At 37.2% G+C, this 15,577-nt stretch overlaps 1 protein-coding gene across 2 annotated transcripts in view; it reads right to left on the reverse strand.

Moving 5' to 3' along the window:
* Positions 1 to 354: 354 nt before the first annotated feature.
* CCSER2 (coiled-coil serine rich protein 2) overlaps positions 355 to 15,577 on the reverse strand; it is a 154,948-nt gene continuing 139,725 nt past the window's right edge. Inside the window, exons 10-11 of one of the 2 annotated variants that reach the window (XM_068981727.1) lie at positions 11,777 to 11,861; positions 1,104 to 1,336 (exon numbers count right to left, since the gene is read on the reverse strand). In XM_068981727.1, the coding sequence (XP_068837828.1) occupies positions 1,242 to 1,336; positions 11,777 to 11,861 (180 nt within the window). In that variant the 3' untranslated portion in view covers positions 1,104 to 1,241. Of the gene's footprint in view, positions 1,337 to 11,776; positions 11,862 to 15,577 lie in introns of both variants that reach the window. The other variant, XM_068981726.1, reaches the window with a different exon arrangement.

Raw genomic sequence — 15,577 nt, forward strand, 5'->3', positions numbered from 1 at the left:
TCATCACAGAGCTTTTGCATAGACCTTTAAAATATACACATCACTGGCCAGAACTCTGCTTACAGACTATCATCTTTCCTTATCACCAAATCTCCAGTTAAAATAATAACCATATTCACAGAGGGACAAATGGAAAAGGGTGAGGCTCTGAGAACCACAATTAATACAGACCCTAAAGGGACTACGTCAGCAAGCACATCTGCTGGCTGCTAAGCAGAATGTTATGAAGTTTCTGATGTGCAGAGGAATGGATGCCATGGTCAGAGCCTTCTGTAGACCTCTGAGTGAGTAAGCAAACTTTCGTGTTTACCTGAGACAAATATGCTCAAACGGTATGTACTTCAACCAGGATACAAAACAGAAGAGCCAAACCAGTAGAAGCTTCCATGTTTTAATTTTAAGATTTGCAAGCTTTCAATGGAACCTCCATCGTGATAGCAAACTGCACACATAAAGCTATTACGGAACAGATTGTTTTTTTAAAAAAACAAATTGGCAGGTGATGGCTATGCACTTAATGTATCTTTGGTTTAGGAAGACGAGAGTATTGATTAGAGGCCAAACAATCCCCAGAATTCAAATTGTCACTAGGAGTCTGCATGATTTCTTTTCTTCTTATTAGTGGTCTTGGGATGCTTGTCTTGGCCTGGAAGTTTTGAGGCTCTAGTCGGGGGCTGCTTACGTGTTTTTGTTTGAAAGAGCCAGAAGGGGGACGGAGCTTAGACGCTTTTGGATTTGGATTACTTGCAAGATTTGTTTGACTAGATGTTGGCTGGAGTTTTGCGGAATTACATTGTGTGATTACTGGTGACTTCTTATAAGTGGGAGTCCTATTTGGAGATGTTTCAGGAACTGGAGGCGATACCAAAGAATTCAAGATGGGTGGTTTAAAAAGCTGCGAGGACTTGGGCTGAGATGTGTAGCCCTCTGGAGAAGACTGATTTCTTCCAACTTTCTTAGCCTGGTCATCTGTACTTGACTGGGGAAGTGTCTGAAGAGAAGTGGGCACAAACTGCATGCACCCACTGATTTGATTATTTGCCAGATGATAAGGCTCTTGAGCATTCAAGGTCGTGTTCAAGTTTGCTTCAGAAGGCGTACTCTTCACCACATCCTTAGTGAATTCCGGGCCTGATGAAAAAGGCTGGTCTTCCAGACCGTTGCTGCTTTCTTGTTGCGAGCCGTGTGTAAAGCTTTCATCTGGAGGTACAACACCCTGATGTGTGCCCTGGAATGTGCACTCACTGTGGGCCTCGGTATGTTGCGGCTTTACTAGTTTTCCCTGGGTGTGGTCTGTGGGTCTGGGAAGGCTGCTGGAAGGCTGTAGTACTTGAGGCTATTAAAATTAAAAACAACATTAGCAACAATTCATTTTAGAAACACCACCCAGAATTAATATGTTCCAATTAGGCTGTGCTGGCACTTACTATGTTTTAATATGAGAAGCATGTGGGTTTTTTTTAATTAAAAAACAAGCTATAATATTCAAGTAGTTTATGAGACACATATGAGTGATGATGTAAACAAAACATGGTACAAGCAGTAAACACTAAACAAGATCCAAATCAAACAGGGTAAAAGAAGAATATTAAAGCACTGGCTTATTGAAGAAAAGAGATTCCTATCTTGATTCATTACTTATTTAAAACTTTATATATAAAGAGAGCTTGACAGAATGATTTCTATATAGTCATTTGGTTTGATCTCCATAAAACATTCAGACAGTAACTAAGAATTTCAGAATATTATCCATTTTAAAGTTTTTTTTTTTAAAGGAAAGCTCTATTCCACTTCAAAACACTTTGTTAGAAGACGTATTAATTTAAAAATGTCAGGTGCTGTAACTCTAAATTTTAATTGAGAATTAAAATTACCCGCAGATAAACACAATTTAGAATGAAGATTATATTCCAAGTTGATATGAAATTCTAATCACTTACACAAAAATAGGTCAACGTCTTAAGCTAATATTAAGTTACTTTTAGCATTCTTACTGAAAAGTTTCAGAATGAAAGGCTTTCACAGCTCATTTGTTCTGTCTCACTGCCATTTGAGGGATTAACTATGGCTCCGTTATGGCCGATAAGTGAAAAATGGATTTACCCTCCCCAGGAATAAATGTCCATTAATAAAATTAAAAATAGTCAGCTTTTTTGAATGATGTCTGAGAGTAAAACAGATTTCAAGTTGTCTATAACCTGAACTAAAGCTCAGAAGCCTATAACAGAAAAGTTCTTAAGGCTGACATGCCTTGCACACACTTCTCTGGAGCCCTCTGCATGATTATATTCTATACAAATCAAGGGAAATATACAATTTCTATTACTTTTGGGCAGTCGGTAAAGAAAATATCACTTTTAAAGTTATCTTTCTATGGCCCAAATAGTTGAAGTATATGGGGCAAAGCCTATTGGTCCTATCATGATACAGGGATGGTTGCTATAGATGTTTCAAATGCACACACATACATACACACTCCCATACATTCTTTTTTAAAAATGTCTGACATGTCACTCACTGTAGTAGGTACAGGAAAATATGAACCTGAACACAATGCCGTTCCTGTGGTTGAAAGGCCTCACGAGAAAGAGTCAGGTAAACAAAAGATGAGACCCTGTCTCAAGGATAACAACATGCAGAAGCAAAACATATGCCTGATTAGAGAGGTCACAGAAGGCATCCAAGAAATACCAACATCTGAACTGAGTTTTAAGAAGAGCAGGAGTTTGCCAAGAAGACAGGAAGGGAAAAGCAGTCAGGGTAGAGGGCCAGAACATGTGAAATACAAAGGCAAAAAAAGGCTGATATGTTCCAGCAACTTCAAATTGTTAGACTGAACTGGCAAGCACAGTGCTGGTGAGAAGGTGTGGGGAAGGGCCAGCTCATAAAGGAACTCAAAACAGGCTGAGTAGTCTTGACTCTGTACAAGTAGGTGATGGGAGACATTGAGGCATTTTAAGCAGAGGAATCCTAAGACCCAGTGTCATTACAATATCATTCTGGTGGAATCAGTGAGGAAGGTAACAGAAGGGGATGAGATTGCCAAGCAGAACACCCAGACAGTATGCCACTGCCAATACCCAGGTGAATTATTAATATATGGGTTTTAAATTAGGATATTAGTTTAAAAAAAGGGGGGGGGGAGGATTGAAAAAGATTTTGAAGGTGAAACAGAGAAGTTTAAGGTGAGTTCCAGGTTTCTGGCCTTGAAGATGAAAGATGGGATACCACCCTGTATCCAGAAACAAATGACCTCTGCGTAAGCTGCCCAGCAGTCCTTTCATTGCACAGCCTCAGCAGCCCACAGGACTCAGAGGGCAGGACCAATTCCCCCTACTCCTGGGGGATTTCAGGAAACTCCCTGTAGTCGTAAATAAGTAGAGCTTGAGTACTCCATCCTTATAATTTATAGAAAAGTTGGTTACTAAAGTTTAAAAATGGAGACCCATTCCTAGACTGAAAGAGCTCAGTGCTTCTAACTGGACTCAGCTACTTCAAGTCTTACTTCAGTAGTTGAATACATACACTTCAACGCACTATTCTGAGAATTCTCAAATGCAGCGGCTACAGATGTTAAGGTCAAAAGTGCCAGCAATACGCACTACCAAGTAACTATGCAAGGGGCTGACAGGCATCTTCAATGGTAATCTTAAAAGTCTGTTCTGTGCTGCTTACAAAGATAACCAAAGACTATGAGCTCCTTAGAGCATGTACCATGCTTTACTCGTATTTTTTTGTTGCTGTAGTCGGCATCCTCAGTACTTTGCACATGCAAACATGCGTGCATGTTTGCAAGTCGCTTCAGTTACATCCAACTTCTTGCGACTCTGGATTGCAGCCGGCCAGGCTCCTCTGTCCATGGGATTCTCCAGGCCAGAGTACTGGAGTGGGTTGCCATTTCCTCCTCCAGGGGATCTACCTGACCCAGGGGATCGAACCCACGTCTACTGTGTCTCCTGCACTGGCAGGCAGTTCTTTACAAGCGTCACCTGGGAAGCCCACATAATGGGGATTAAATATACATTTATAGGATAAATGGATAAATAACTATCAATAAATAGTACATTCCAAAATTGCCTCTTTGGTAATAAATTACCATAGGTCAATGATACAGCACTAATTTAAACAAATTTTTTTAAAAAACACTAATGGACAAGAAATTTTATAATTTAAAAAATGTGTTCTCTAAGTTTGGGGTCAGCTTAATGATTCAAGTTTAGAAGCACAGCCTGAAGGATTCATTACATGTTAACTTGAACACAGCACCTCCCATATGACCTGCACCCCCAATAGTGACTTACCAGCTATGCCAGAGGTGCTTTTTAGTTGGAGACTAGACATTTCTGGATGAAATGTGTTAGGGAAACTATATTAACAAGCATTCAACTATTTTCCATTTCTAATTCTAATAATTTAAAATGACTATAATATGTAAAACACAGGATAGAACCTCCCAGTGCATGTCAAAATTGCTCAATAAATGTCACTTATGATTGTTAAAAGGTATGAAAATGATTAATTCAAGCTATGGCCCTTTAGTAGCTAGGTCTAGAGGGGGGAAAGCAAATTCTGTAATAGTATTATAATAAACTAGCTGTTACAGATTTCAAGGTTTCTAGAATCCAAATACATATTTTAATAATGTTGGCCATATACAGGAGGCATATCTGATAGGACACAGATCCTCCAGTGCCCTCCTGGAGATAAACCACAGCTAGGAAATGCAAGGCAATTCAATTCAACATTTAGAGAGAATTTACATGCTATATGAAGGAGCCAGTGCAATGCAGTACTGAACCACTTAGTTTCTGAAGACATACTGATCCGGGCTTAAGTTCTGGCTTCTCAATCTATCAGTGAGATACTGGGTAAATTATCTTACTCCTCTGAGATGGAATTTCATAACTTGTAAAATGAGGATAACATCAGTACCTACAACTCAGTGAATTGCTGTTAATCACAATAATAACAGGCATACAGTACTCAGTACCAATATAATGCCTGACACATTCCAAATACTTGAGAAACATACTTCAGACTGTAAAAGAAGGGTTTCCCTTTTTCCCAGTGGTAGACAGCTAAACTCTAAATAGCATGCATGATCTCGGATTATCATAAGACCCTAGGTGGAAGGTATAATCTTTTTGTAAATGAGTAAACTGAGGTTAAATGAAATTAAGTAGTTATTCAAATTCATACACTTTGGCAAACAGCAAAGCCAGCATTTGAACTGACAGAAAATTTAAAATGCAGCACTGAAGCTTGACTCTTCTGTGTGCACACATGCTCACTCACCCAGTCACGCCAGACTCTGCGACCCACTGGACTGCAGCCCGCCAGGCTCCTCTGTCCATGGGATTTTCTAAGCAATGGAATGGTTGCCATTTCCTCCTCCAGGGGATCTTCCCAACCCAGAGACTGAACCCATGTCTCCTGCTTGACAGGCGGACTCTGTACCAATGAGCCACCTGGGAAGCTCCACTATTCTATGTATACTGAGTTAAGTCCAACGAGCTCACAGACTCTCAGAATATGCAATATAGCCAGCTGATTATTTTAAAAACTCAAAAGGCAGATTCAATACCAACATTCAGGTATTAACTCTTAGATGATGCCCTATTGCCTTCTTAGCTGATCTGTCCTACACAGGAAAATGTTCAGATACCAAACTCAAGCCACAGTGTGAAGCAGTATTTCCAGGAAAAAGTGGTTCCGAGTGATCCACTGGAGGAAATACACTGAACACAAGGAAATGCAGATCAGCACACATCACTAAGAAAAACTTTCCACCTCTGTTTCATACCACTTCCAAGATTTCAAGCATTTTAACATAAGGAAAAGTCATATCAGTTTCTGTAAACACTCATGTTCTAAAGTCCCCAATAGTAAGAGGGCAGCTAGAAATATCAAGTCCTGATGGAATAAAAGTATGTCAAACTAGGTAAGGTAGAAAGAAGAAAATGTCCTAAAGCATAATAATGCTACCGCACAACATACACAGGAATTACCTAATATTATTTTTCCTTGGTACATATAACTTTATTATCAATACTGAATACATTTTAAACATTAAAAGGAAGATGGTAATAGAGCCACTTGTAACATGCCTGTAATTTCATGCAGGCTCTGACATGCATCATGCAAACTGGGGGAGAAAAAAGTGACAATGAGGAAGGTGGTAGGAAAAAATCTGAAATTGTACTGTACCACGCTTTGTCAGAGAAGTAATGGACTAACTTCTCAACTCCTTGCCAATAGCATAATGGGAGAGCAGAGACAAGAAAAAGACAGGACAATGGTGTCAGAGACCACACGCAACACCAAGGGACTGCCATGACTGGGCAGCAGCCAACAGTATTTGCTTTCGCAGTATTTTTTCAGGCATTAGTTTAATGTATTTCTATAAAATGAAAAAATATCTTAATAGATTTATACTTGCTGAAGTGGTTTATAAGTTAATACAAATATTCCTATCCACAGCACAGTGTATATATAAACTTCTTACCCTTAAAAGGAATCACGTGAAGAATCTTACACAAATAAAATACTGTAAAGAATTTTGACACAATTAATATTCATACTCCAAAGATCTAAAAGGGTTTAACTGCATGTAATCCCTTATAAAGGAAGTAGAAATTATTTTTAATAACTTCAGAGTCTTGCATATTGCAAACACAACTCAGTTTACTGCTGCTGCATTAAAGGGCAATAAAAGATTAATCTGATCTTCATGTATGTCTTAAATATGATGTTCCACATTATAAGCAAGGCTCCATACATCACTAGAGAGGTGGAAGACAGGACTGGATCCCAGCATAACTGGGTCCAATGAATTCTGCTCTATAATTCACATGAACCCAATCAAAGTTTTCAGGGATTTGGGGAGACCAGGAATGTCTTATACCCTAGAATAATGTCCCCAAATCTCAAGAGAACTTAAGGAAGATACCTGACTGATAAATACAAATTAAAAATAAGCACTTTTTAAAATAAGGAGTTCAATGGCTTTTTTAAGTTAACCAGTTAACAGCTTTTAAAAATTAACAAGGTGAACAATAGTGACTTAAGCCATTTACCACACAGGCATAATCAGTATGAGATGCCTAAATTTCATGAGTTTACATCTCTGAGATGTAAAACCCATCAGAATCTACCTCTGGGATGCATAATACTTCAGGAAAAAAATAAAAAACTAAACATCATAATAGGACAATTCCACTGGTGATCAATACGCATGGTATACTTATCCAGAGTAGGGGGCTGCAGGCACTACGACAAGGCAACAAACACAGCTAACAAAACCACCGCAGAATCTGCGGATTATAAATGGCTTACACAGACAACAGCAACGGCTTTGTTTCTCATAACTGCAAGCTGTTGAGAAAGAAACTAACCCATGCTGACGTTTACAGGGCAGCTTCCAGGACCATGTTTGATGCACATTTCTAGTCAATTAACCAATGACTAATATGCACTTGAACTGGCTGCAAAAATGGACACAGTGGACACATATTCTATATTAACTACATTTTTAAAAAATAGCCTGCTGTAAAATCAAATTGTTCTGTTTTTACTGAGTTACTACCCTTTTCTACTTCACTGAAAAATATTTTATTTTTATGAAAAGTCACTCTCCGAGCTAATTTCTCATTAAAGCACTGAGATGCTATCTTTACATATAAAATTGATTACAGTCACATGGTAAAGCCAATCGGATTGAGCCACGTTAAGATATACCTTATGAACATGTTTGTCAGTTCAGCAATACACATCAAGCATTCTAAAAAGCACACACCCTTTAACAACCATCCTTCTAGCGCTAGCACTGATCTGTACACAAGAATAAACTGCACTACAGTAATATCTCTAGTATCTCTATTTAATAGGGGGAAATGGAAATAGCATCGATGTCAAACAACAGGAAAACAAGTAAGCACATCACATGATAACATATTACCATGTAGTCATTAAAACGATGTTTTCAAGAAATATTTACTGTATGAAAAATGCTCAGATAATACTATATGGAAAAAAGAAAAACAAAAACTGAAAATATGAGCATATCAAATGTCCTAAGAGAAAGTAATATTTTATGAATCTTTTATCTGAATTTTAAATATACACAGATGCATATATTGGGTTGTATAGTTTCATTCAATAAATACATACCGGGTTATGATGTAAAATGAATTTGTGTCAGTTGTCAAAAAAGGTTTGTAAAACAACCACTGAAGGTTATAAGAGGAGGAGAAAAATATAAGGCAATATAATTTTTATTCTTAACATAATTCTGATGAGTATAATTAATTATAATTATTATATAAATTTACAAGCCAGGTAACACTAAATCAAGAAACTACTGGTCTGGATTGGGAGTTTGGGATTAGCAGATGCAAACTATTATATATAAGATGGATAAACAACAAGGTCCTACTGTACAGCTCAGGGAACTATATTTAATATCCTGTGATAAGTCATAATCAAAAAAAAATAATATATATGTATAACTGAGTCCCTCTGTTGTACAGCAGAAACTAAACACACATTGTAAACCAACTGTACTTCAATGAAAGTTTTTTAAAAAGAAACTTTGGGCTTAATAGGGCTTTTAATATGTAAACATCATTAATGACTTCTGTTGCTTAAAAGTATCTTTTTTCTTCCAATTTAAGTTACTGCACATGGAAGCTAAAGGTAGTAAGATTTCTAAATTCTTTCAAGGAAGGTGTTAAAGAGCAAATTTTAAAAGCTGTATTCAATACACTTTTTTAAAAGTCAAGTATTTCTAGAAGCAGTATGCTCTAGCAAGAACAGTTATTTAAGATTACTATTAAGACTTTTACTTGCCAAAAGTTATTATTTTATTAAATTTTCATACTGTGAAGTAGGTTTTACATATATATATATAAACTTTTATACACATACACATAAAACTATCATTTCTACTTTTACACAGTTGGAAATTAGAAATACTAAACTAACGCCAACAGGAAGACCTTGGAATGTCTAAATGTAGATATTTTCTAACCTAGACAAAAGTTAATTTGAAACTGGAAGACAAGCATCATCAAGTTAAGATTGGTAATATACCTGAGAAAAGAAATATAAGTCAAAATTTCCTGAGGGGGTAAAAAAAGACAAACAAAAGAGCAGGATTTTCCTTTTATCTCCTTTATCTTCTGTTTATCTCCTTTATCTTCTGTTTATCTCCTTTATCTTTTTTGGAGGTATTCTTAAATTAACCAAGAACACTCTTAGCCACGGCAGCTTTCTAGAGTTATCAGAGCTAAACAGTCCCCTAACCCTCAGGTATTTCATGCTCTGCGACATCTATGACAAGCTAACCCTTATGCCTGTGTTAGGTCCACCGCTCTTACACATTTTAAAATACAAAACCAAACACAGGCTATCTTACTGAAAACTAATAAGCCAAGCTTACCTGGCTTCTGCATTTACCAAAAAAGGCAGTTTGCTTAAGCTGATGTTCAGGAGGGCATCAGAAAGAACTTACTACTGAAATACAATAATGTAGGAGAACTCTCTCAACTAACTACATGCCATCACTTACAGAATTAACCTCTCCAAAAATCAGCGCTGGAAGCTACATACTGATTAAATGTGGAGATAAATACTGTACTGTATCACTGACTACATGAGCAGTTTAGTGTAGGAAAAGGGGAGACCTATTCCCAAACTCTCTGGAAAACCACCAGATTTATCCATTGTTTCACAACCTTCTCCTCTATTATTTTGTCAGTACATAATAATAATATTATTATTTTATACTTATTATTTTTATATTCCTGTCAGCTGTTCTCAGGGTAAATTCAAATAATGTAGTAGTTGATACATATTTCCTTTAAAGGAACCTTCAAAGCTCAAGAAGAGCCGTCAAAAGGCTGTGAACAAGTCCTCTATCACTTTCCACAGAGTCCTAAAGGTCTCAAATGATCAAGAGAAAGACTCAATGTATATTGAGGCCAACACATTCAAATGCTGGAGAACCAAACTTTCTTTTTGCTAACTTGGAGATGCAGAGAAAGGAGGTTTGATCTACAGAAAAGCTAGAAAGACAAATCTTGATAGTAGTATGGAAGAACAGTGTTGCTTCACAGTTAGAAATTTAAAAATTAGCTCTAAATCCAAAGGAGAAAGAAGCATTTGGAAATGGATGGCCAATGACTCAGGTGAGGAACAAGAAATCTCTAAAGGTATGCAGATAAGAAACTGGTGAAATGGGTGCTTTGGGAAACCTGTTTTAAAAAATAAATCTACAACTATCTGTAATACTGAAGAGTTAACTGCAAACTCCAATTACATACTGCATCTAGATAAGAGGAAGGAGAATAGAAGAGAAAAACAGTGGGTAAAAGAATGGGGACTAAGAGGGGGCTTCAGAAAATCCAAGGTAGGTGCGTCCTTCTGAGTAAATCTGCCAACCATGGAGTATAGCGGCTACTGCCTAAAAATACATTATTAAAACTGCCCTTTGAAATTCAGATTAGTTCACTAGCAATTTAGTATAATTCTTTGTGTGCTAGCAATCTTTAGAGGAGAAAAGAAAGCAACTTAATTGAAGCAAGGGAAGTAAAAAGGAGTATTTACAAAGGTGGTGGGAGATGGGAAAGGAGGAGAAGGGAGGAATGCTTTGAACAAATTACCTTGCTGCTAAATAGCTTGATATGAAAGCCTATGCAAACTCCATCCCATTATTCTTTAAAAAGTGCAAAAGGGAAGGAAAGGCATAATGCCCAAAACATACATTTCAAGCCTTGTCTCAAATTCATGTTGATACTTCCTATTGGCTAATTCAAGAAATAAAATTTTATTTGAATAAATCACATTAAAAAATTTTAACTGCTTAAAATTCCCCCCTTTTAGATCTTTGATACTTCACATTATTTAGGTAAGGATAATTTATGAAAAAATTGATATGAATTAAAAATTAGGGCAAATCCATGGAGAAACCATAAAAGTGACTGTGACTGACAATATTTAAATATATTTTTCATTAATAGTAGCTTTTCTTGGTGACTTTTCAAAAAAGATAAAATATTATCAACTTACCAGGTAAGTACATAACACAAATAAACACTGTTTTGGAAAGCAAATTCAATATAAACAAAGATTTTTTTTTAAGTCAAACAATTACTAAATCATTAGAAACGTTAGTAAACCATGCATATTCAAAAGTCATTTCTTCTGTACTGTAAAGCGGCTGATAAATTATAAAGACATATTAGTTATTTAAAAACACCCTTTAAATGACTTAAAAGATTTCTGTATTAGAAAACAGTGAAACGCAATCAAAGCCTTTTGATTAGGAAATATTTAAAGAAATGTGCAATGGTCTAGTAAGCCTGCTCCCTAAACAATATGCATCTGTCCATTATACCACTGCATTTAGAGTGTACATGTTTAACATGACTATATTTAAAAAACAAGCTTTATTCATATTATCTCAAGGTCATGAAAAGAGAAAATACATTAAAGACAGATGCATGTCGGTAGGTATAGCGCCACTGGCAACAGGTTTAAAAGGCATTAGAAAGACATTAACTTCAGACAGCTTTCCTGAGGCTCTATGTGGAAAAGTCTGTTCACATGCAGATGTAGGAAATGTTAATTAAGAGAGGAGAGCCCAGGGAGTGCTGGTTTAGCACGTGCCTGCAGATTGCTCTGGACAGAGAGGAGGTGCTGGGGAGGGACGGTCATGCAGAAAGGGGACACGTGAACGGGAAGCAGAGCAGGGTAGGAGTGAGAGACACAGACTCACTCTGTCTGCGGTGCGGCGGAACAGTCCGTGGGATCCCTTGGAAGGAGCCCTGCCAAGGAGAGAAGGAGGGAGCAGAATACCCACCCTGTGCAGAGAGAGACGGGGGTGGGAGGCATAATAAAAAAGGGAACCAAAACATTGAGACACCACAGTCATACTTTAAAAAAAACAACAACAGTGTTAATGAAAAGACGGATTCCATTTTTTAAAATACAGGTAGCCCAAATTACTAAAATTATATCTTAATCCAAACCTAGTTATTTTTCATATATGAAGAAAAAATTATTTCCTCTAACATTTATGGTTAATGCATATGAAGTAATATATTTTTTTGGTAAACATTTATCAGCTTATATATCTCTTTTTAAAGTAGTACATTACAGTTTTTTTGCAAAAATGAAAGCACTTGAAAGGGAAGACAGACTTTAGGGGTTAAACACACAGAAACTGCATCAATAGTAAGTCAGGCAATTAAAAATTACCATTCAAAAACTTATTTCTTTTTTAAATCCTAGGTTTTCAAAGGATTAGCAAGAAAAATAAAGAACATTAGTGAAGACAGTGGAACCACCAGAGCGCTCAAAAGACTCAGGAAGTTGTAAGAGTGAGCACTGTACCAAGAACGTGACAGACAGGCCACGGGCCACACATGCAGACCTTCAATTTTAAAAACTTGTGGCTTCTTAGCTTTTCTTATTTTTATCAGCTTATGAACTGCAATACAACTGAAATGTCATTTACTTCAATTTCCTCACGTTCCAGGTAAAACTGGGTCTTCTAGAGGGAATTTGTTCACACAAATAGAACCAGATTGGGTCTCATGTCTCTCTGTTTCTTGCCTCCTCACTGATGAGACACGTTTAAACTACAGAAACACTCATGATAGCATCAAGAAAAATGAGCCCGTAAACACCACTGGCTCAATTTGCAAAAAGAAAGTGTGCATAATTCTTCACACCAATTAATCTGATATGAAAAGGAAGTACTAAAGGATTGCAAGTGTATTTTACTGATGTTTAGAGATTTCAGGAACATTCAGGTCCAAATAGAAAACTTATTTCCACCCCTATCCCCGCATTCCTTGGCTATGGTTCAGTATGATCAAACACTTATTTAAATCTGTGAGTAATTCTACACTGCTCACCATAAAGCAAAAACCAAAAGAGAAAATCATTTTCTATGTTGATTAAGGTAACAAACAGCCATAAGAAACTAATACAATTAACAATCTTTACAGTATCCTAGTAAATAGAGATACTGTCTTTTGAAGTTATTGTAATTTCTCCACTAATTTAGCAATGGATATTTTTAGAAATAGATCAGAAAATATTTAATAGGGTGATGACCTCAGGCGCTCTCCATAGATGTTACTCGAGAACTCCATTTTGCTGCTTAAGAGATGTTCTGACCCAAAACATCTACACAAAGCAAGTCCACAGCCAAGAAGGAGCATGCCCTTCCTCCCTGTGGGTTTCAGCAGAGTCAGCTTCTACTCACTGCACTGGCTAAAGAAACTTTCAGGTAAGGATTTTGTACACAAGCTAAACCAGCAGTCAAGAGATTCCCTCTCAAAGAAGTTCTCTCTGGAGGTTTATGGAAATAGTATCCACTGGAAATCAGGGAACTGTGTTTTCCCCCATATCTTTTAGGAGCCCTGAAACCTTGAGAAAGCCATTGATTGCTAAATCTCAGCTTTCATTTGTAAGATGCAGGGCTGGAATTTGCATCCCTACTCCCAAGTTTCACATGCTGAAACCTATTGCCCCAGTGTGATGGTTTGGAGGTGGGCCTTTGGGTGGTGATTAGGTCACGGGGGTGGAACCCTCATGACCCTGTGAAAGAAATCACAGAGAACTCCCTCGTCCCTTCCCCATGTGAGGACACAGGGAAAAGACAACTGTCCACAATCTGGAAGCAGGCAGGTACCTTGATCTTGGAACTACCACCCTCCAAAACTGTAAGAAATAAATTTCTATTGTTTATAAGCCTATGTCTATGGTATTCTGTTGTAACTGCCTAAACGAACTTCTCACTTTTAGTTGTTATAATTCAGTTGCTGCATATCCTCACTCCACAATCATTGTGACTCTTTAACTCTATTTATATAGCACTTAAACAATCAACTTTGTTTTAATTGTCTCTCTTAAAAAAACAAACACAATGATACCCATTCTTAATTCCCCCAAGACCAACAAATCATGATCTCTGGGATGGACCTGAGCATGAGGAGAAGAAAGACAGAATCTTGTGAATAATACATAAAAACAGTTCTGCCTGTGACTGCCAAGGGGCACTCCTCTATTAAGTTGACTGAATAGCTGTCAAACATTTGACTTTCTACCTAAAAAGGCAAAGAACATTACTTGTTCTATTTTTGCCACTTAAAAATGCTTCCTTTCACTTCCAAAACCCTAGCTGTCATAATCCTATCCAGCCTTCCCAATCCATTTGAAACCATTTTGTAAAAGCTTTTTCTGATCCTACCTAAATAAATTACGATCATTTTGTTTATAAGCATCCATATCTCTTGGTGGATACTTGTCTCACAGAATTTTTCTTCCTCTTTTCATTATGCTGATTTGCGTATTTTCCTTATTCTTCTATTAAAGGTAACCACCCTGATAATAATAGCTTACTTACTTTTCTTGGTGTCAACTATATCTTCTTAACTTTCACAGAATCAAAGTAATATACTATGATTAAAATTTAATAGAAGATAGAATTCTAGTTCCACACAAGATGTAACAGATACACTCTCCTTTTTCTTCTGCAAAGTACAGCTAAAAATTCTAGACATTAAATCTAAAACAAAGAAAAAGGTATAGTTGAGAAGACAGACAAGCTAGGGTCCTGGAAATTCAACTCTCCAAAAAACAAAAACATCGTAGAAAATTCCCTGGTTCCCCCCCCGCCCCCCGCAAATGTATCCCAGAATAGGTGATGAAGAAGCCAGCAACTGGAAATGCTGATGGGCACACACATAAACAAAATCACCAAAGTCTCAAGGAAAAGCTGCACCCTGCCAAAGGAGCAGGAAAGAGGTGGCCTGGCAATACACACTTGTGCACAATAAACTGCGAAGCGCCATGGGACACACAGTGGCTCTAGCACGCCTGTCCCCACTAGAAGGGACCAACGGGGAAACCCAGGCTCCCATCCTCACAGGCTCTACCACCAATGTCTTATGGAGTTTGTGAAATGAGCTATGTCAGGTTTGATGGTGATGTGACCTGAGGACCTCTAATCTATGTTTCCTGCACATGCTAGATTCCTGCTGCAGATCCTAAATTAAAACTGCTGAATAGTTGCTAAAAGAGAAGAATAACGCTGAGAACGGGTCATCTTCTGAACTAAAGAAAACATACTTTTCCCTCATAATGAATGAGATGCGTTCCATAACCCTATTGTATGTATAGAATAATTTTAACTTCCAGTACAAACTCTCAGTAAGTAACTTTTCATTAACTTCCATCTTTTTCCTATGAAAACCTCTGCCCATTTTTCTCCAGTGGGATAATATTCTCATTTCCTCTAGAAATCTGTGACCACCAAACTGCAATTCTGAAGACCGCCCCCCTCCCCAATAAACTGTCTTTTTGCCTCTGTACAGTTTGTGGTCCTTTCAGTTAGCAAGTTCTTAAGTACAGGAAATATTTAAAATATGTATATTATAAATGGGGAGAAGAGACCTAATGAAAGTAAGATTTCTATCCTTATTAAATATACCACACAAAGTTATATATATATAACATAATACCAAGAACAACCATAATATTTCTCTATAAGGAGATACACTCAAAA

This window comes from Capricornis sumatraensis, chromosome 10, assembly GCF_032405125.1.
Source record: "Capricornis sumatraensis isolate serow.1 chromosome 10, serow.2, whole genome shotgun sequence".
In the NCBI taxonomy this organism is placed as follows: Eukaryota; Metazoa; Chordata; class Mammalia; order Artiodactyla; family Bovidae; genus Capricornis; species Capricornis sumatraensis.